At 44.3% G+C, this 22,876-nt stretch overlaps 1 protein-coding gene across 5 annotated transcripts in view; it reads left to right on the top strand.

The window, feature by feature from the left end:
- Nucleotides 1-22,876, top strand: part of TPM2 (tropomyosin 2) — a 103,212-nt gene that overhangs the window by 37,114 nt on the left and 43,222 nt on the right. For 2 of the 5 annotated variants that reach the window (XM_075844326.1, XM_075844318.1), the window contains exons 1-2: nucleotides 6,899-7,201; nucleotides 16,164-16,289. In XM_075844326.1, coding sequence (XP_075700441.1) covers nucleotides 7,088-7,201; nucleotides 16,164-16,289 — 240 coding nt within the window. In that variant the 5' untranslated portion in view covers nucleotides 6,899-7,087. Of the gene's footprint in view, nucleotides 1-6,893; nucleotides 7,202-16,163; nucleotides 16,290-22,876 lie in introns of those variants that run through there. The other 3 variants (XM_075844309.1, XM_075844335.1, XM_075844302.1) reach the window with 3 other exon arrangements.

Genomic DNA, 22,876 nt, shown 5'->3' with positions numbered 1-22,876 from the left:
TTGCCCCCTCTCCCCACCACTCATCCCTCAATTATCTCATCCTTGTCCCCCTCTCCCCACCACTGATCTCTCCATTATCTACTCATTGCCCCCTCTCCCCACCACTCATCCCTCTATCATCTGCTTCTTATCCCCCTCTCCCCACCACTCATCGCTTTATCTCCACCTTGCCCTCCTCTCCTCACCACTCATGCCCCCATTATCTGCTCCTTGCCCCGTCTCCCCCCACTCATCCCCCATTATCTGCTCTTTGCCCCCCTCTCCGCACCACTCATCCCCCATTATCTCCTCTTTGTCCCCCTCTCCTAACTACTCCATCGCTCTATAATCTCCACCTTGTCCCCCTCTCCCCACCACTCATCCCCCATTATCGGCTCCTTGCCCCCCTCTCCCCACCACTCATCCCCCATTATCTCCTCCTTGTCCACCTCTGCATACCACTCATCGCTCTATTATCTCCTCCTTGTCCCCCTCTCCCCACCACTCATCCCCCATTATCTACTCATTGCCCCCTCTCCGCACCACTCATCCCCCATTATCTCCTCTTTGTCCCCCTTTTCTAACTACTCCATCGCTCTATAATCTCCACCTTGTCCCCCTCTCCCCACCACTCATCCCCCATTATCGGCTCCTTGTCTCCCTCTCCCCCCCCACTCGTCCCCCATGATCTGCTCCTTGTCCCCCTCTCCCCACCACTCGTCCCCCATGATCTGCTCCTTGTCCCCCTCTCCCCACCACTAATCCCCCATGATCTGCTCCTTGCCCCCTCTCCCCACCACTCATCCCTCCATTATCTCCGCCTTGCCCTCCTCTCCCGACCACTCATCCCCCATTATCTCCACCTTGTCCCCCTCTCCCCACCACACATCCCCCATTATCTGCACCTTGCCCCCTCTCCCCACCACTCATCCCTCAATTATCTCCTCCTTGTCCCCCTCTCCCCACCACTCATCCCCCATTATTTGCACCTTGCCCCCCTCTCCCCACCACACATCCCCCATTATCTGCACCTTGCCCCCTCTCCCCACCACTCATCCCTCAATTATCTCCTCCTTGTCCCCCTCTCCCCACCACTCATCCCCCATTATTTGCACCTTGCCCCCTCTCCCCACCACTCATCGCTCAATTATCTCCTCCTTGTCCCCTTCTCCCCACCACTTATCCCTCCATTATCTCCACCTTGTCCCCCTCTCCCCACCACTCATCGCTCTATTATCTCCACCTTGCCCTCCTCTCCCCACCACTCATCCCCCATGATCTGCTCCTTGCCCCTCTCTCCACCACTCATCCCTCAATTATCTCTACCTTGCCCTCCTCTTCCCACCACTCATCCCCCATTATCTGTACCTTGCCTTCTCTTCCCACCACTCATCCCTCAATTATCTCCTCCTTGTCCCCCTCTCCCCACCACTTATCCCTCCATTATCTCCACCTTGTCCCCCTCTCCCCACCACTCATCCCTCTATTATCTCCACCTTGTCCCCCTCTCCCCACCACTCATCCCTCCATTATCTCCACCTTGCCCTCCTCTCCCGACCACTCATCCCCCATTATCTCCTCCTTGCCCCTCTCTCCACCACTCATCCCTCAATTATCTCTACCTTGCCCTCCTCTTCCCACCACTCATCCCCCATTATCTGTACCTTGCCCCCTCTTCCCACCACTCATCCCTCAATTATCTCCTCCTTGCCTCCTCTCCCCACCACTCATCCCCCATTATTGGCTTTTTGCCCCCCTCTCCCCACCACTCGTCCCCCATGATCTGCTCCTTGTCCCCCTCTCCCTACCACTCATCCCCCATTATCTGCACCTTGCCCCCTCTCCCCAACACTCATCCCTCAATTATCTCCTCCTTGTCCCCCTCTCCCCACCACTCATCCCTCCATTATCTACTCATTGCCCCCTCTCCCCAACACTCATCCCTCAATTATCTCCTCCTTGTCCCCCTATCCCCACCACTCATCCCTCCATTATCTCCTCCTTGTCCCCCTCTCCCCACCACTCATCCCAACCATTATCTCCACCTTGTCTCCCTCTCACAACCACTCATCCTTCCGTTATCTCCTTCTTGTCCCCCTCTCCCCACCACTCATCACTCTATTATCTCCACCTTGTCCCCCTCTCTCCACCACTTATCCCTCCATTATCTCCTCCATGTCCCCCTCTCCCCTCCACTCATCCCCTATGATCTGCTCCTTGTCCCACTCTCCCCACCACTCATCCCTCAATTATCTCCTCCTTGTCCCCCTCTCCCCACCACTCATCCCTCCATTATCTACTCATTGCCCCCTCTCCCCAACACTCATCCCTCAATTATCTCCTCCTTGTCCCCCTATCCCCACCACTCATCCCTCCATTATCTCCTCCTTGTCCCCCTCTCCCCACCACTCATCCCAACCATTATCTCCACCTTGTCTCCCTTTCACAACCACTCATCCTTCCGTTATCTCCTTCTTGTCCCCCTCTCCCCACCACTCATCCATCCATTATCTCCACCTTGTCCCTCTCTCCCCACAACTCATCCCTCCATTATCTCCACCTTGTCCCCCTCTCCCAACCACTCATCCCTCCATTATCTCCGCCTTGCCCTCCTCTCCCGACCACTCATCCCCCATTATCTCCTCCTTGCCCCCTCTCCCCACCACTCATCCCTCCATTATCTGCTCCTTGCCCCCCTCTCCCCACCACTCATCCCCCATTATCTGCACCTTGCCCCCTCTCCCCACCACTCATCCCTCAATTATCTCCTCCTTGTCCCGCTCTCCCCACCACTCAACCCCCATTATTTGCACCTTGCCCCCTCTCCCCACCACTCATCGCTCAATTATCTCCACCTTGTCCCCCTCTCCCCACCACTCATCGCTCTATTATCTCCACCTTGCCCTCCTCTCCCCACAACTCATCCCCCATGATCTGCTCCTTGCCCCTCTCTCCACCACTCATCCCTCAATTATTTCTACCTTGCCCTCCTCTTCCCACCACTCATCCCCCATTATCTGTACCTTGCCTTCTCTTCCCACCACTCATCCCTCAATTATCTCCTCCTTGTCCCCGTCTCCCCACCACTTATCCCTCCATTATCTCCACCTTGTCCCCCTCTCACCACCACTCATCCCTCCATTATCTCCTCCTTGCCCCCTCTCCCCACCACTCATCCCTCCATTATCTTCTGTTGTCCTTCTCTCCCCACCAATTATCCCCCATGATCGTCTCCTTTCCCCCTCTCCCCACCACTCGTCCCCCATGATCTGATTCTTGTCCCCCTCTCCCCACCACTCATCCCTCAATTATCTCCTCCTTGCCCCTTCTCTCCACCATTCATCCCTCAATTATCTCTACCTTGCCCTCCTCTTCCCACTACTCATCCCCCATTATCTGTACCTTGCCCCCTCTTCCCACCACTCATCCCCCATTATTGGCTTTTTGCCCCCCTCTCCCCACCACTCATCCCCCATGATCTGCTCCTTGTCCCCCTCTCCCTACCACTCATCCCCCATTATCTGCACCTTGCCCCCTCTCCCCAACACTCATCCCTCAATTATCTCCTCCTTGTCCACCTCTCCCCACCACTCATCCCTCCATTATCTCCTCCTTGCCCCCTCTCCCCACCACTCATCCCTCCATTATCTGCTCCTTGCCCTCCTCTCCCCACCACTCATCCCCCATTATTTGCACCTTGCCCCCTCTCCCCACCACTCATCCCTCCATTATCTGCACCTTGGCCCCCTCTCCCCACCACTCATCGCTCTATTATCTCCACCTTGCCCTCCTCTCCCCACCACTCATCCCCCATTATCTCCACCTTGTCCCCCTCTCCCCACCACTCATCCCCCATTTTCTCCTCCTTGCCCCCTCTCCCCACCACTCATCCCTCCATTATCTCCTCCTTCTCTCCCTCTCCCCACCACTCATACATCCATTATCTCCACCTTGTACCCCTCTCCCCACCAATCATCCCCCATTATCTGCTCCTCTTCCCCCTCTACCCACCACTCATCCCCCATGATCTGCTCCTTGCCCCTTCTCCCCACCACTCATCCCTCTATTATCTCCTCCTTGTTCCCCTCTCCCCACCACTCATCCCTCTATTATTTCCTTCTTTCCCCCCTCTCTTCACCACTTATTCCTCCACTATCTCCTCCTTGTCCCTCTCTCCCCACCACTCATCCATTCATTATCTCCACTTTGTCCCCTCTCCCCACAACTCATCCCCCATTATCGGCTCCTTGCCCCCCTCTCTCCACCACTCATCCCCCATTATCTGCACCTTGCCTTCTCTTCCCACCACTCATCCCTCAATTATCTCCTCCTTGTCCCCCTCTCCCCACCACTTATCCCTCCATTATCTCCTCCTTGCCCCCTGTCCCCACCACTCATCCCTCCATTATCTTCTGCTTGTCCTCCTCTCCCCACCAATTATCCCCCATGATCGTCTCCTTGCCCCCTCTCCCACCACTCATCCCTCCATTATCTGCACCTTGCCCTCTTCTCCCCACCACTCATCCCCCATTATTTGCACCTTGCCCCCTCTCCCCACCACTCATCCCTCAATTATCTCCTCCTTGTCCCCTTCTCCCCACCACTCATCCCCCATTATCTCCACCTTGTCCCCCTTTCCCCACCACTCATCCCCTATTATCTGCTCCTTGTCCCCCTATCCCCACCACTCATCCCTCCATTATCTCCTCCTTGTCCCCCCTCCCCACCACTCATCCCAACCATTATCTCCACCTTGTCTCCCTCTCACAACCACTTATCCTTCCGTTATCTCCTTCTTGTTCCCCTCTCCCCTCCACTCATCCCCTATGATCTGCTCCTTGTCCCACTCTCCCCACCACTCATCCCTCCATTATCTCCTCCTTGTCCCACTCTCCCCACCACTCATCCATCCATTATCTCCACCTTGTCCCTCTCTCCCCACAACTCATCCCTCCATTATCTCCTCCTTGTCCCCCTCTCCCCACAACTCATCCCTCCATTATCTCCTCCTTGTCCCCCTCTCCCCACAACTCATCCCTCCATTATCTCCACCTTGTCCCCCTCTCCCCACCACTCATCTCTCCTTAATCTGCTCCTTGTCCCCCTCTCCCCACCACTCATCGCTCTATTATTTCCACCTTGCCTTCCTCTCCCCATCACTCATCCCCCATGATCTGCTCCTTGCCCCCTCTCCCCACCACTCATCCCTCAATTATCTCCACCTTGCCCCCTCTGCCCACCACTCATCCCCCATTATTGGCTCCTTGCCCCCTTCTCCCCACCACTCATCCCCCATGATCTGCTCCTTGTTCCCCTCTCCCCACCACTCATCCCCCATTATCTCCTTATTGCCCCCTCTCCCCACCACTCATCCCTCCATTATCTGCACCTTGGCCCCTCTCCCCACCACTCATCGCTCTATTATCTCCACCTTGCCCTCCTCTCCCCACCACTCATCCCCCATTATCTCCACCTTGTCCCCCTTTCCCCACCACTCATCCCCTATTATCTGCTCCTTCTCCCCCTCTCCCCACCACTCATCCCTCCATTATCTCCTCCTTCTCTCCCTCTCCCCACCACTCATACCTCCATTATCTCCACCTTGTACCCCTCTCCCCACCACTCATCCCCCATTATCTATTCCTTGCCCCCTCTCCCCACCACTCATGCCCCATTATCTGCTCCTTGTCCCCCTCTACCCACCACTCATCCCCCATTATCTGCTCCTTGCCCCCTCTCCCCACAACTCATCCCTCTATAACCCTCCTTGCCCCCCAGTTTTGCAGGCTCCGGCTCCCTCCCCGGGCTCTGACTCTGCCCTACAAGGCTGTGCTGAACGGGACTGGGCGGTGTCTGTGTCCCGGGATACCACTCATCCCTCCATTATCTCCTCCTTCTCTCCCTCTCCCCACCACTCATACCTCCATTATCTCCACCTTGTACCCCTCTCCCCACCACTCATCCCCCATTATCTCCTCCTTGCCCCCTCTCCCCACCACTCATCCCCCATTATCTCTTCCTTGCCCTCCTCTCCCCACCACTCATCCCCTATTATCTGCTCCTTCTCCCCCTCTCCCCACCACTCATCCCCCATGATCTGCTCCTTGCCCCTTCTCCCCACCACTCATCCCTCTATTATCTCCTCCTTGTCCCCTCTCTTCACCACTCATCCCTCCATTATCTCCTCCTTGTCCCCCTCTCCCCACCACTCATACCCCATTATCTGCTCCTTGCACCCCTCTCCCAACCACTCATCCCCCATTATCTCCACCTTGTCCCCCTCTCCCCGCCACTCATCCCCCTATAACCTTCCTTGCCCCCTCTCCCCACCACTCATCCCCCATTATCTCCACCTTGTCCCCCTCTCCCCACCACTCATCCCCCATTATCTCCTCATTGCCCCCTCTCCCCACCACTCATCCCCCATTATCTCCTCCTTGCCCCCTCTCCCCACCACTCATCCCCCATTATCTCCTCCTTGCCCTCCTCTCCCCACCACTCATCCCCTATTATCTGCTCCTTCTCCCCCTCTCCCCACCACTCATCCCCCATGATCTGCTCCTTGCCCCTTCTCCCCACCACTCATCCCTCTATTATCTCCTCCTTGTCCCCTCTCTTCACCACTCATCCCTCCATTATCTCCTCCTTGTCCCCCTCTCCCCACCACTCATCCCCTATTATCGTCTCCTTGCCCCCCTCTCCCAACCACTCATCCCCCATTATCTCCACCTTGTCCCCCTCTCCCCACCACTCATCCCCCTATAACCTTCCTTGCCCCCTCTCCCCACCACTCATCCCCCATTATCTGCTCCTTGCCCCCCTCTCCCCACCACTCATCCCCCATTATCTGCTCCTTGCCCCCCTCTCCCCACCACTCATCCCCCTATAACCCACCTTGCTCCCAGTTTTGCGGGCTCCGGCTCCCTCCCCCGGGCTCTATCTCTGCCCTACAAGGCTGTGATGATCGGGACTGGGCGGTGTCTGTGTCCCGGGATATAAAGCTGGGAGTCGGGGCAGAGCTCCTCCAGCCCCCGGAGCACCCTTTGCCGTCCGTTCTCACCCGCAGCCGTCCGTTCTCACCCGCAGCCGCCCGTTCTCAACCGCAGCCATGGACGCCATCAAGAAGAAGATGCAGATGCTGAAGTTGGACAAGGAGAATGCCATAGACCGGGCGGAGCAGGCGGAGGGCGACAAGAAACAGGCGGAGGACCGGTGCAAGCAGGTACTAACACCCCCAAGTGACTGTACTACAACCCCCAACACTGCACAATACCCCGGAGTCAGAGTGCAACACCTTTTATACTGGTTATACTTCTATACCAGCCCTAAGAGTAATGATACTACTACCCCCAGTGTCATACTACTACTCCCCAGCGTCATACTACTACTCCCCAGCGTCATACTACTACTCCCAATGTCATACTACTACTCCCAATGTCATACTACTACTCCCAATGTCATACTACTACCAACAGAGTCATACTACTACTCCCAATGTCATACTACTACTCCCAATGTCATACTACTACCAACAGAGTCATACTACTACTCCCAGTGTCATACTACTACTCCCAGTGTCATACTACTACTCCCAGTGTCATACTACTACTCCCAGTGTCATACTACTACTCCCAGTGTCATACTACTACTCCCAGTGTCATACTACTACTCCCAGTGTCATACTACTACTCCCAATGTCATACTACTACCAACAGAGTCATACTACTACTCCCAGTGTCACACTACTACTCCCAGTGTCACACTACTACTCCCAGTGTCATACTACTACTCCCAGTGTCATACTACTACTCCCAGTGTCATACTACTACTCCCAGTGTCATACTACTACTCCCAGTGTCATACGACTACCCCCAGTGTCATACTACTACTCCCAATGTCATACTACTACTCCCCAGCGTCATACTACTACTCCCCAGTGTCACACTACTACTCCCAGTGTCATACTACTACTCCCAATGTCATACTACTACCCCCAGTGTCCTACTACTACCCCCAGTGTCCTACTACTACCCCCAGTGTCCTACTACTACCCCCAGTGTCATACTACTCCCAGTGTCATACTACTACTCCCAGTGTCATACTACTACTCCCAGTGTCACACTACTACTCCCAGTGTCATACTACTACCCACTAGTGTCGTACTACTACTCCCAATGTCATACTACTACCCCCAGTGTCATACTACTACCCCCAGTGTCACACTACTACCCCCAGTATCATACTACTATACTATACTATACTTTACTATACAGTGATTTTCCTCTTAGCATAATACCCGATTCCAAAAGTCTCTTACCACTCCTCCCATGATATTACTACTCCCCCCAGCATCCATACTTTTCTGTGGACTACAGAGCTGGCAATCTATGTTACACGTACGGCAGGAGAAGGCCGATCAGTGGACAATTAACAGGGAATTTGGATGAAGAAATGTGCAAGGAAAGTCATGTCACCCGAGGAGCTTACATTCTAATGGCCACTAGCCCTGCGCACAGCGTTCTATGTGACCCTGGCTGCAGATTGCTGGGATAACCCTGATGTGTGAGATCAGCTGTCTTATGGCGCCCCCTTCCTGTGACTAGAGGTAATGAGGAGCTGTCCCCCAATGTCCACCCCCTCTCCTGCGTGATCATGTAACCTGCGAGGTGCTGGAAGAAACCGAGTGCTGCAAGTAAAAACCTCCAGCTCCAAAGCAGCAGATACAAAGATCCAATCCTGGGGTGAAACCCGTCTATTAAACTTATAAAAGCTGAGCAAAGTGACCTGAAGAACAATACAAATATATAAGAACCCCAGGGGTGACCTCGAGGATATGACACAAGGTGTAAAATCAACGTACCTGCTGTATATGAGGTGTAATATAGAGTATGATATACTGGATACAATGTACCTGCTGTATATGAGGTGTAATATAGAGTCTGATATACTGGATACAATGTATCTGCTGTATATGAGGTGTAATATAGAGTCTGATATACTGGATACAATGTATCTGCTGTATATGAGGTGTAATATAGTCTGATATACTGGATACAATGTATCTGCTGTATGTGAGGTGTAATATAGAGTCTGATATACTGGGTACAATGTACCTGCTGTATATGAGGTGTAATATAGAGTATGATATAATGGATACAATGTATCTGCTGTATATGTGGTGTAATATAGAGTATGATATACTGGATACAATGTACCTGCTGTATATGAGGTGTAATATAGAGTCTGATATACTGGATACAATGTATGTGCTGTATATGAGGTGTAATATAGAGTATGATATACTGGATACAATGTATCTGCTGTATATGAGGTGTAATATAGAGTATGATATAATGGATACAATGTACCTGCTGTATATGAGGTGTAATATAGAGTCTGATATACTGGATACAATGTATCTGCTGTATATGAGGTGTAATATAGAGTATGATATAATGGATACAATGTACCTGCTGTATATGAGGTGTAATATAGAGTATGATATACTGGATACAATGTACCTGCTGTATATGAGGTGTAATATAGAGTATGATATAATGGATACAATGTATCTGCTGTATATGAGGTGTAATATAGAGCTGTATATGAGGTGTAATATAGAGTATGATATACTGGATACAATGTATCTGCTGTATATGAGGTGTAATATAGAGTCTGATATACTGGATACAATGTATCTGCTGTATATGAGGTGTAATATAGAGTATGATATAATGGATACAATGTATGTGCTGTATATGAGGTGTAATATAGAGTATGATATAATGGATACAATGTACCTGCTGTATATGAGGTGTAATATAGAGTCTGATATACTGGATACAATGTATCTGCTGTATATGAGGTGTAATATAGAGTCTGATATAATGGATACAATGTATCTGCTGTATATGAGGTGTAATATAGAGTCTGATATAATGGATACAATGTATCTGCTGTATATGAGGTGTAATATAGAGTCTGATATAATGGGTACAATGTATCTGCTGTATATGAGGTGTAATATAGAGTCTGATATAATGGATACAATGTACCTGCTGTATATGAGGTGTAATATAGAGTATGATATACTGGATACAATGTACCTGCTGTATATGAGGTGTAATATAGAGTCTGATATACTGGATACAATGTATCTGCTGTATATGAGGTGTAATATAGAGTATGATATAATGGATACAATGTACCTGCTGTATATGAGGTGTCATATAGAGTCTGATATACTGGATACAATGTATCTGCTGTATATGAGGTGTAATATAGAGTCTGATATAATGGGTACAATGTATCTGCTGTATATGAGGTGTAATATAGAGTCTGATATAATGGATACAATGTATCTGCTGTATATGAGGTGTAATATAGAGTCTGATATACTGGATACAATGTATCTGCTGTATATGAGGTGTAATATAGAGTCTGATATAATGGATACAATGTATGTGCTGTATATGAGGTGTAATATAGAGTCTGATATACTGGATACAATGTACCTGCTGTATATGAGGTGTAATATAGAGTGTGATATACTGGATACAATGTACCTGCTGTATATGAGGTGTAATATAGAGTCTGATATACTGGATACAATGTATCTGCTGTATATGAGGTGTAATATAGAGTGTGATATACTGGATACAATGTACCTGCTGTATATGAGGTGTAATATAGAGTCTGATATAATGTATCTGCTGTATATGAGGTGTAATATAGAGTATGATATACTGGATACAATGTATCTGCTGTATATGAGGTGTAATATAGAGTCTGATATACTGGATACAATGTATCTGCTGTATATGAGGTGTAATATAGAGTGTGATATACTGGATACAATGTACCTGCTGTATATGAGGTGTAATATAGAGTCTGATATAATGTATCTGCTGTATATGAGGTGTAATATAGAGTATGATATACTGGATACAATGTATCTGCTGTATATGAGGTGTAATATAGAGTCTGATATAATGGATACAATGTATCTACTGTATATGAGGTGTAATATAGAGTATGATATAATGGATACAATGTACCTGCTGTATATGAGGTGTAATATAGAGTCTGATATACTGGATACAATGTATCTGCTGTATATGAGGTGTAATATAGAGTCTGATATAATGGATACAATGTATCTGCTGTATATGAGGTGTAATATAGAGTCTGATATACTGGATACAATGTATCTGCTGTATATGAGGTGTAATATAGAGTCTGATATAATGGGTACAATGTATCTGCTGTATATGAGGTGTAATATAGAGTCTGATATACTGGATACAATGTATGTGCTGTATATGAGGTGTAATATAGAGTCTGATATACTGGATACAATGTATCTGATGTATATGAGGTGTAATATAGAGTCTGATATACTGGATACAATGTATCTGCTGTATATGAGGTGTAATATAGAGTCTGATATAATGGGTACAATGTATCTGCTGTATATGAGGTGTAATATAGTCTGATATACTGGATACAATGTATCTGCTGTATATGAGGTGTAATATAGAGTCTGATATACTGGATATAATGTATCTGCTGTATATGAGTTGTAATTTAGAGTCTGATATAATGGATACAATGTACCTGCTGTATATGAGGTGTAATATAGAGTCTGATATACTGGATACAATGTATCTGCTGTATATGAGGTGTAATATAGAGTCTGATATACTGGATACAATGTATCTGCTGTATGTGAGGTGTAATATAGAGTCTGATATAATGGATACAATGTATGTGCTGTATATGAGGTGTAATATAGAGTCTGATATACTGGATACAATGTATCTGCTGTATATGAGATGTAATATAGAGTCTGATATAATGGGTACAATGTATCTGCTGTATATGAGGTGTAATATAGAGTCTGATATACTGGATACAATGTATCTGCTGTATATGAGGTGTAATATAGAGTGTGATATACTGGATACAATGTATCTGCTGTATATGAGGTGTAATATAGAGTCTGATATACTGGATACAATGTATCTGCTGTATATGAGATGTAATATAGAGTCTGATATAATGGGTACAATGTATCTGCTGTATATGAGGTGTAATATAGAGTCTGATATACTGGATACAATGTATCTGCTGTATATGAGGTGTAATATAGAGTGTGATATAATGGATACAATGTATCTGCTGTATATGAGGTGTAATATAGAGTCTGATATAATGGATACAATGTATCTGCTGTATGTGAGGTGTAATATAGAGTCTGATATAATGGATACAATGTATCTGCTGTATATGAGGTGTAATATAGAGTCTGATATACTGGATACAATGTATCTGCTGTATATGAGGTGTAATATAGAGTATAATATAATGGATACAATGTATCTGCTGTATATGAGGTGTAATATAGAGTCTGATATACTGGATACAATGTATCTGCTGTATATGAGGTGTAATATAGAGTCTGATATAATGGATACAATGTATCTGCTGTATATGAGGTGTAATATAGTCTGATATACTGGATACAATGTATCTGCTGTATATGAGGTGTAATATAGAGCTGTATATGAGGTGTAATATAGAGTATGATATACTGGATACAATGTACCTGCTGTATATGAGGTGTAATATAGAGTATGATATACTGGATACAATGTAACTGCTGTATATGAGGTGTAATATAGAGTCTGATATAATGGATACAATGTATCTGCTGTATATGAGGTGTAATATAGAGTATGATATACTGGATACAATGTATCTGCTGTATATGAGGTGTAATATAGTCTGATATACTGGATACAATGTATCTGCTGTATATGAGGTGTAATATAGAGTCTGATATAATGGATACAATGTATCTGCTGTATATGAGGTGTAATATAGAGTCTGATATACTGGATACAACGTATCTGCTGTATATGAGGTGTAATATAGAGTCTGATATAATGGATACAATGTATCTGCTGTATATGAGGTGTAATATAGAGTCTGATATACTGGATACAATGTATCTGCTGTATATGAGGTGTAATATAGAGTCTGATATAATGGATACAATGTATCTGCTGTATATGAGGTGTAATATAGAGCTGTATATGAGGTGTAATATAGAGTCTGATATAATGGATACAATGTATCTGCTGTATATGAGGTGTAATATAGTCTGATATACTGGATACAATGTATCTGCTGTATATGAGGTGTAATATAGAGTCTGATATACTGGATACAATGTATCTGCTGTATATGAGGTGTAATATAGAGTCTGATATACTGGATACAATGTATCTGCTGTATATGAGGTGTAATATAGAGTCTGATATACTGGATACAACGTATCTGCTGTATATGAGGTGTAATATAGAGTCTGATATAATGGATACAATGTATCTGCTGTATATGAGGTGTAATATAGAGTCTGATATACTGGATACAATGTATCTGCTGTATATGAGGTGTAATATAGAGTCTGATATAATGGATACAATGTATCTGCTGTATATGAGGTGTAATATAGAGTCTGATATACTGGATACAACGTATCTGCTGTATATGAGGTGTAATATAGAGTCTGATATAATGGATACAATGTATCTGCTGTATATGAGGTGTAATATAGAGTCTGATATACTGGATACAATGTATCTGCTGTATATGAGGTGTAATATAGAGTCTGATATAATGGATACAATGTATCTACTGTATATGAGGTGTAATATAGAGTATGATATAATGGATACAATGTACCTGCTGTATATGAGGTGTAATATAGAGTCTGATATACTGGATACAATGTATCTGCTGTATATGAGGTGTAATATAGAGTCTGATATAATGGATACAATGTATCTGCTGTATATGAGTTGTAATATAGAGTCTGATATAATGGATACAATGTACCTGCTGTATATGAGGTGTAATATAGAGTCTGATATAATGGATACAATGTATCTGCTGTATGTGAGGTGTAATATAGAGTCTGGTATACTGGATACAATGTACCTGCTGTATATGAGGTGTAATATAGAGTCTGATATAATGGATACAATGTATCTGCTGTATATGAGGTGTAATATAGAGTCTGATATACTGGATACAATGTACCTGCTGTATATGAGGTGTAATATAGAGTCTGATATAATGGATACAATGTATCTGCTGTATATGTGGTGTAATATAGAGTCTGATATACTGGATACAATGTACCTGCTGTATATGAGGTGTAATATAGAGTCTGATATACTGGGTACAATGTACCTGCTGTATATGAGGTGTAATATAGAGTCTGATATACTGGATACAATGTATCTGCTGTATATGAGGTGTAATATAGAGTCTGATATAATGGATACAATGTATCTGCTGTATATGAGTTGTAATATAGAGTCTGATATAATGGATACAATGTACCTGCTGTATATGAGGTGTAATATAGAGTCTGATATAATGGATACAATGTATCTGCTGTATATGAGGTGTAATATAGTGTGATATACTGGATACAATGTACCTGCTGTATATGAGGTGTAATATAGAGTATGATATAATGGATACAATGTACCTGCTGTATATGAGGTGTAATATAGAGTCTGATATACTGGATACAATGTATCTGCTGTATATGAGGTGTAATATAGAGTCTGATATAATGGATACAATGTATCTGCTGTATATGAGTTGTAATATAGAGTCTGATATAATGGATACAATGTACCTGCTGTATATGAGGTGTAATATAGAGTCTGATATAATGGATACAATGTATCTGCTGTATGTGAGGTGTAATATAGAGTCTGATATACTGGATACAATGTACCTGCTGTATATGAGGTGTAATATAGAGTCTGATATAATGGATACAATGTATCTGCTGTATATGAGGTGTAATATAGAGTGTGATATACTGGATACAATGTATGTGCTGTATATGAGGTGTAATATAGAGTCTGATATACTGGATACAATGTATCTGCTGTATGTGAGGTGTAATATAGAGTCTGATATACTGGATACAATGTATCTGCTGTATATGAGGTGTAATATAGAGTCTGATATACTGGATACAATGTATCTGCTGTATATGAGGTGTAATATAGAGTCTGATATACTGGATACAATGTACCTGCTGTATATGAGGTGTAATATAGAGTCTGATATAATGGATACAATGTATCTGCTGTATGTGAGGTGTAATATAGAGTCTGATATACTGGATACAATGTATCTGCTGTATATGAGGTGTAATATAGAGTCTGATATACTGGATACAATGTATCTGCTGTATATGTGGTGTAATATAGAGTCTGATATACTGGATACAATGTATCTGCTGTATATGAGGTGTAATATAGAGTATGATATAATGGATACAATGTATCTTCTGTATATGAGGTGTAATATAGAGTCTGATATACTGGATACCATAAGTGGACTATGATGGATAGAATGTTTCTAGTATATCTCATCTATTATATAGAAGCTTTGATGACTCCCCAGTATAATCTCTATGGAATATTTGAGGATATGGTCTATTGAAGATATAACATATACACTGTATATAAGACACACTCTAGAGACCCCCCAAAAAAATGTTTTTTATTGGGTAGGGAGAATAAAAGCTGCTGCCAGTCTCCCCTGTCCCCTGCAGACACCTCTGACAGCGACTTATCTACTGCGGCACCAAAGGATCGGGCATGCTAAAATCCAACATGGCCGATCCTTCTTTCCCCCAATATCTGCCGCAGTGTGACAGTCAGGATTCCCCCTTATACATTAGATCGTTGGGGAAATCCCACTACAATATCACAGATCTACATCTAATGTGTTTGAACTTGAATTTCTGTCGCGGATCCGCACGCATATTATCCCCATAGTAATTGAATGGAACTAAACTGAGGCTTTTCCATGCGGAAACCGGGGCAATAAAAATCATGCTGTGGAATTGAAAATCTGTTCATTATTCCGTGTGGATTTTTTCTGGAGCATGAGATTTAAGTTAGAAAAACGCCATTCACTCGCATTAGATGCAGCATGTCCGCGAATTGGGTGAGGATTAAAGTGCGGAATCTGCGCCTAAATCCTCCTCAAATCCTCATCAAATCCTCAACGAATACTCAATGTGTGAACACGGTCAAAATACAGAAGATGAAGATTACTGATACAATGTTGTTGTCTCCCCCCAGCTAGAGGAAGAGGTGATGGCAATGCAGAAGAAGGTGAAGGGTACAGAAGAAGAGGTGGAGAAGTACTCCGAGGCGGTAAAGGAAGCTCAGGAGAGGCTCGAACTGGCAGAGAAGAAGGCCTCTGATGTAAGTGACGAGCTGTCATGTATATAGACATACAATTACTTATATATGAGGATACATACACACACTCATATATATATATATATATATATATATATATATATATATATATACACACACACACTGCACCCAATATATATACACACACACACACACACACACACTGCACCCAATATATATACACACACACACACACACACACACACACACACACACACACACACTGCACCCAATATATATACACACACACACTGCACCCAATATATATACACACACACACACACACACACACACACTGCACCCAATATATATACACACACACACACACACACACACACACACACACTGCACCCAATATATATACACACACACACACACACACACTGCACCCAATATATATACACACACACACACACACACACTGCACCCAATATATACACACACACACTGCACCCAATATATACACACACACACACACACACACACACACACACACACACACACACACACTGCACCCAATATATATACACACACACACACACACACACACACACACACACGCTGCACCCAATATATATACACACACACACACACACACACACACACACACACGCTGCACCCAATATATACACACACACGCACACACACACACTATTCCAACCACAGCTGTTTCCACCTACATATAACAATGATGATAATTATCACCTGTTTGGTAGAATTGGTTAATCATACACCGGACTAAAATGCTACAAAATCCAGGACTTTCTGCAGAAGAATTGATGCTGTTTTGGATGCAAAGGGCGGTCACACCAAATATTGATTTGATTTAGATTTCTCTACTGTTCATTCCCTTTGTTTTTTGTTAATTGATAACAAAAAATATCAACACACGCACATATACTGTACAAACACACACACATACATACATACATACATACACACATATATATTGTACATACACAGAAAACACACAAATACATACATATACACACACACACACACACACACACACACACACACACACACACACACATATACTGTACATACACACACATACATACATACATACATACACACACATATATATTGTACATACACAGAAAACACACAAATACATACACACAAACACACACACAAACACACACACACACACATACATACATACATACATACATACATACATACATACATACATACACACACACACTGTACATACGCACACATACATACACACATACATACATACATACATACATACATACATACATACACATATACACACACATACATACATACATACTGTAGCAGTGCAGCTACTGGACAGTGCAGAAACTGTCCAGTTTCAAGCAACCAGGGAACAAGTACAGCAGCGAGGGTTTTCTCTGCTGATTTCTTGGGTGTAAAATCCGGAATAGGGTCTGGTTTCCTGGAGTGTGAAGGGCGGCTTCCACTCCATACAGACAGTCCGTGTCTTGGGCTTCCACTCCATACAGACAGTCCGTGTCTTGGGCTTCCACTCCATACAGACAGTCCGGGTCTTGGGCTTCCACTCCATACAGACAGTCCGTGTCTTGGGCTTCCACTCCATACAGACAGTCCGTGTCTTGGGCTTCCACTCCATACAGACAGTCCGGGTCTTGGGCTTCCACTCCATACAGACAGTCCGTGTCTTGGGCTTCCACTCCATACAGACAGTCCGGGTCTTGGGCTTCCACTCCATACAGACAGTCCGGGTCTTGGGCTTCCACTCCATACAGACAGTCCGGGTCTTGGGCTTCCACTCCATACAGACAGTCCGGGTCTTGGGCTTCCACTCCATACAGACAGTCCGGGTCTTGGGCTTCCACTCCATACAGACAGTCCGAGTCTTGGGCTTCCACTCCATACAGACAGTCCGAGTCTTGGGCTTCCACTCCATACAGACAGTCCGAGTCTTGGGCTTCCACTCCATACAGACAGTCCGGGTCTTGGGCTTCCACTCCATACAGACAGTCTATATCTTGGGCTGTCTGATGAGCTTAGGTAGGCTTCACCTGAGGCGGCTCTGTAATTCAGGTGTGTGCAGTTCACACAGGGCTCTCAGTCTGGCGAAGACAGCCATGCCAGCCTGTGAGAGTCACCACCTTGTAAGGGGCTCTCAGTCTGGGGAAGACAGCCATGCCAGCCTGTGAGAGTCACCACCGTGTAAGGTAAAGCTCTGAAGGTTTTGAGGTGCTGGGCACAAGGCTCAGGGTCTCGTAGTGAGGGACACTGAATGTGTTAGTTAGAGGCTGGACGGTCTAGGGTTTATTTTGTATGGTTTATGTTGTAACACTGCTTGTAAAGCTAGCTGCGGCTGGTTTAAACTTTTATTCCATGAGTTGGAGTGAACTTTATATGTGCGCCAACCATCTCACCCGGGAGATGGCGATCCTGTGAGCTAAGTGGTCCCCAGGTTGTCACAGTACATATACATACATACATACATACATACATACATACACGCACACATACATACATACATACATAAATACACAAACACATACACATATACATACATACATACACGCACACATACATACACACACACACACACATACACACACATACACACACATACACACACAGAAAACACACAAGCACACATACTTATACATACACAGAAAACACACAAACACACATACATATACATACACACAAAAACACACATACATACACACACACACACACACACAGAAAACACACAAACACACATACTTACACATACACAGAAAACACACAAGCACACATACTTATACATACACAGAAAACACACAAACACACATACATATACATACACAGAAAACACACAAACACACATACATATACATACACACAAACACACACATACATACATACACACACACACACACACACACACACACACACACACACACACACACACACAGAAAACACACAAACACATACATACATATACATACACACAAACACACACATACATACATACACACACAGAAAACACACACATACATACATACATAGAAAACACACACATTATATGATATACTCCTACCCCTGTATTATATACATCTACCGTCACTGATATACTCCTACCCCTGTATTATATACATCTACCGTCACTGATATACTCCTACCCCTGTATTATATACATCTACCGTCACCGATATACCCCTACCCCTGTATTATATACATCTACCGTCACTGATATACCCCTACCCCTGTATTATATACATCTACCGTCACTGATATACCCCTACCCCTGTATTATATACATCTACCGTCACCGATATACTCCTACCCCTGTGTTATATACATCTACCGTCACTGATATACCCCTACCCCTGTATTATATACATCTACCGTCACTGATATACTCCTACCCCTGTATTATATACATCTACCGTCACTGATATACCCCTACCCCTGTATTATATACATCTACCGTCACTGATATACTCCTACCCCTGTATTATATACATCTACCGTCACTGATATACCCCTACCCCTGTATTATATACATCTACCGTCACTGATATACCCCTACCCCTGTATTATATACATCTACCGTCACTGATATACCCCTACCCCTGTATTATATACATCTACCGTCACTGATATACCCCTACCCCTGTATTATATACATCTACCGTCACTGATATACCCCTACCCCTGTGTTATATACATCTACCGTCACCGATATACCCCTACCCCTGTATTATATACATCTACCGTCACTGATATACCCCTACCCCTGTATTATATACATCTACCGTCACTGATATACTCCTACCCCTGTATTATATACATCTACCGTCACTGATATACCCCTACCCCTGTATTATATACATCTACCGTCACTGATATACTCCTACCCCTGTGTTATATACATCTACCGTCACTGATATACTCCTACCCCTGTGTTATATACATCTACCGTCACTGATATACCCCTACCCCTGTATTATATACATCTACCGTCACTGATATACCCCTACCCCTGTATTATATACATCTACCGTCACTGATATACTCCTACCCCTGTATTATATACATCTACCGTCACTGATATACCCCTACCCCTGTATTATATACATCTACCGTCACTGATATACTCCTACCCCTGTATTATATACATCTACCGTCACTGATATACCCCTACCCCTGTATTATATACATCTACCGTCACTGATATACCCCTACCCCTGTATTATATACATCTACCGTCACTGATATACTCCTACCCCTGTATTATATACATCTACCGTCACCGATATACTCCTACCCCTGTATTATATACATCTACCGTCACTGATATACTCCTACCCCTGTGTTATATACATCTACCGTCACTGATATACTCCTACCCCTGTATTATATACATCTACCGTCACCGATATACTCCTACCCCTGTGTTATATACATCTACCGTCACTGATATACCCCTACCCCTGTGTTATATACATCTACCGTCACTGATATACCCCTACCCCTGTATTATATACATCTACCGTCACTGATATACTCCTACCCCTGTATTATATACATCTACCGTCACTGATATACTCCTACCCCTGTGTTATATACATCTACCGTCACCGATATACTCCTACCCCTGTATTATATACATCTACCGTCACTGATATACTCCTACCCCTGTGTTATATACATCTACCGTCACTGATATACTCCTACCCCTGTGTTATATACATCTACCGTCACTGATATACCCCTACCCCTGTATTATATACATCTACCGTCACTGATATACCCCTACCCCTGTATTATATACATCTACCGTCACCGATATACCCCTACCCCTGTATTATATACATCTACCGTCACCGATATACTCCTACCCCTGTATTATATACATCTACCGTCACCGATATACTCCTACCCCTGTATTATATACATCTACCGTCACTGATATACCCCTACCCCTGTATTATATACATCTACCGTCACTGATATACTCCTACCCCTGTATTATATACATCTACCGTCACCGATATACTCCTACCCCTGTGTTATATACATCTACCGTCACTGATATACTCCTACCCCTGTATTATATACATCTACCGTCACTGATATACCCCTACCCCTGTATTATATACATCTACCGTCACTGATATACCCCTACCCCTGTATTATATACATCTACCGTCACTGATATACCCCTACCCCTGTATTATATACATCTACCGTCACTGATATACCCCTACCCCTGTATTATATACATCTACCGTCACTGATATACCCCTACCCCTGTATTATATACATCTACCGTCACTGATATACTCCTACCCCTGTATTATATACATCTACCGTCACTGATATACCCCTACCCCTGTATTATATACATCTACCGTCACTGATATACTCCTACCCCTGTATTATATACATCTACCGTCACTGATATACTCCTACCCCTGTGTTATATACATCTACCGTCACTGATATACTCCTACCCCTGTATTATATACATCTACCGTCACTGATATACTCCTACCCCTGTGTTATATACATCTACCGTCACTGATATACTCCTACCCCTGTGTTATATACATCTACCGTCACTGATATACTCCTACCCCTGTGTTATATACATCTACCGTCACCGATATACCCCTACCCCTGTATTATATACATCTACCGTCACTGATATACTCCTACCCCTGTATTATATACATCTACCGTCACTGATATACTCCTACCCCTGTGTTATATACATCTACCGTCACTGATATACTCCTACCCCTGTGTTATATACATCTACCGTCACTGATATACTCCTACCCCTGTGTTATATACATCTACCGTCACTGATATACCCCTACCCCTGTATTATATACATCTACCGTCACTGATATACTCCTACCCCTGTGTTATATACATCTACCGTCACTGATATACCCCTACCCCTGTATTATATACATCTACCGTCACTGATATACTCCTACCCCTGTATTATATACATCTACCGTCACTGATATACTCCTACCCCTGTATTATATACATCTACCGTCACTGATATACTCCTACCCCTGTGTTATATACATCTACCGTCACTGATATACCCCTACCCCTGTATTATATACATCTACCGTCACTGATATACCCCTACCCCTGTATTATATACATCTACCGTCACTGATATACTCCTACCCCTGTATTATATACATCTACCGTCACTGATATACTCCTACCCCTGTATTATATACATCTACCGTCACTGATATACCCCTACCCCTGTATTATATACATCTACCGTCACTGATATACTCCTACCCCTGTATTATATACATCTACCGTCACTGATATACCCCTACCCCTGTATTATATACATCTACCGTCACTGATATACCCCTACCCCTGTATTATATACATCTACCGTCACTGATATACTCCTACCCCTGTATTATATACATCTACCGTCACTGATATACCCCTACCCCTGTATTATATACATCTACCATCACTGATATACCCCTACCCCTGTATTATATACATCTACCGTCACTGATATACCCCTACCCCTGTATTATATACATCTACCGTCACTGATATACTCCTACCCCTGTGTTATA

Source organism: Rhinoderma darwinii, chromosome 1 (assembly GCF_050947455.1).
Source record: "Rhinoderma darwinii isolate aRhiDar2 chromosome 1, aRhiDar2.hap1, whole genome shotgun sequence".
NCBI classification, from domain to species: Eukaryota; Metazoa; Chordata; class Amphibia; order Anura; family Rhinodermatidae; genus Rhinoderma; species Rhinoderma darwinii.
The sequence above is the reverse complement of the archived record's forward strand: the minus strand, read 5'-3'. Positions and strand labels throughout refer to the sequence as shown.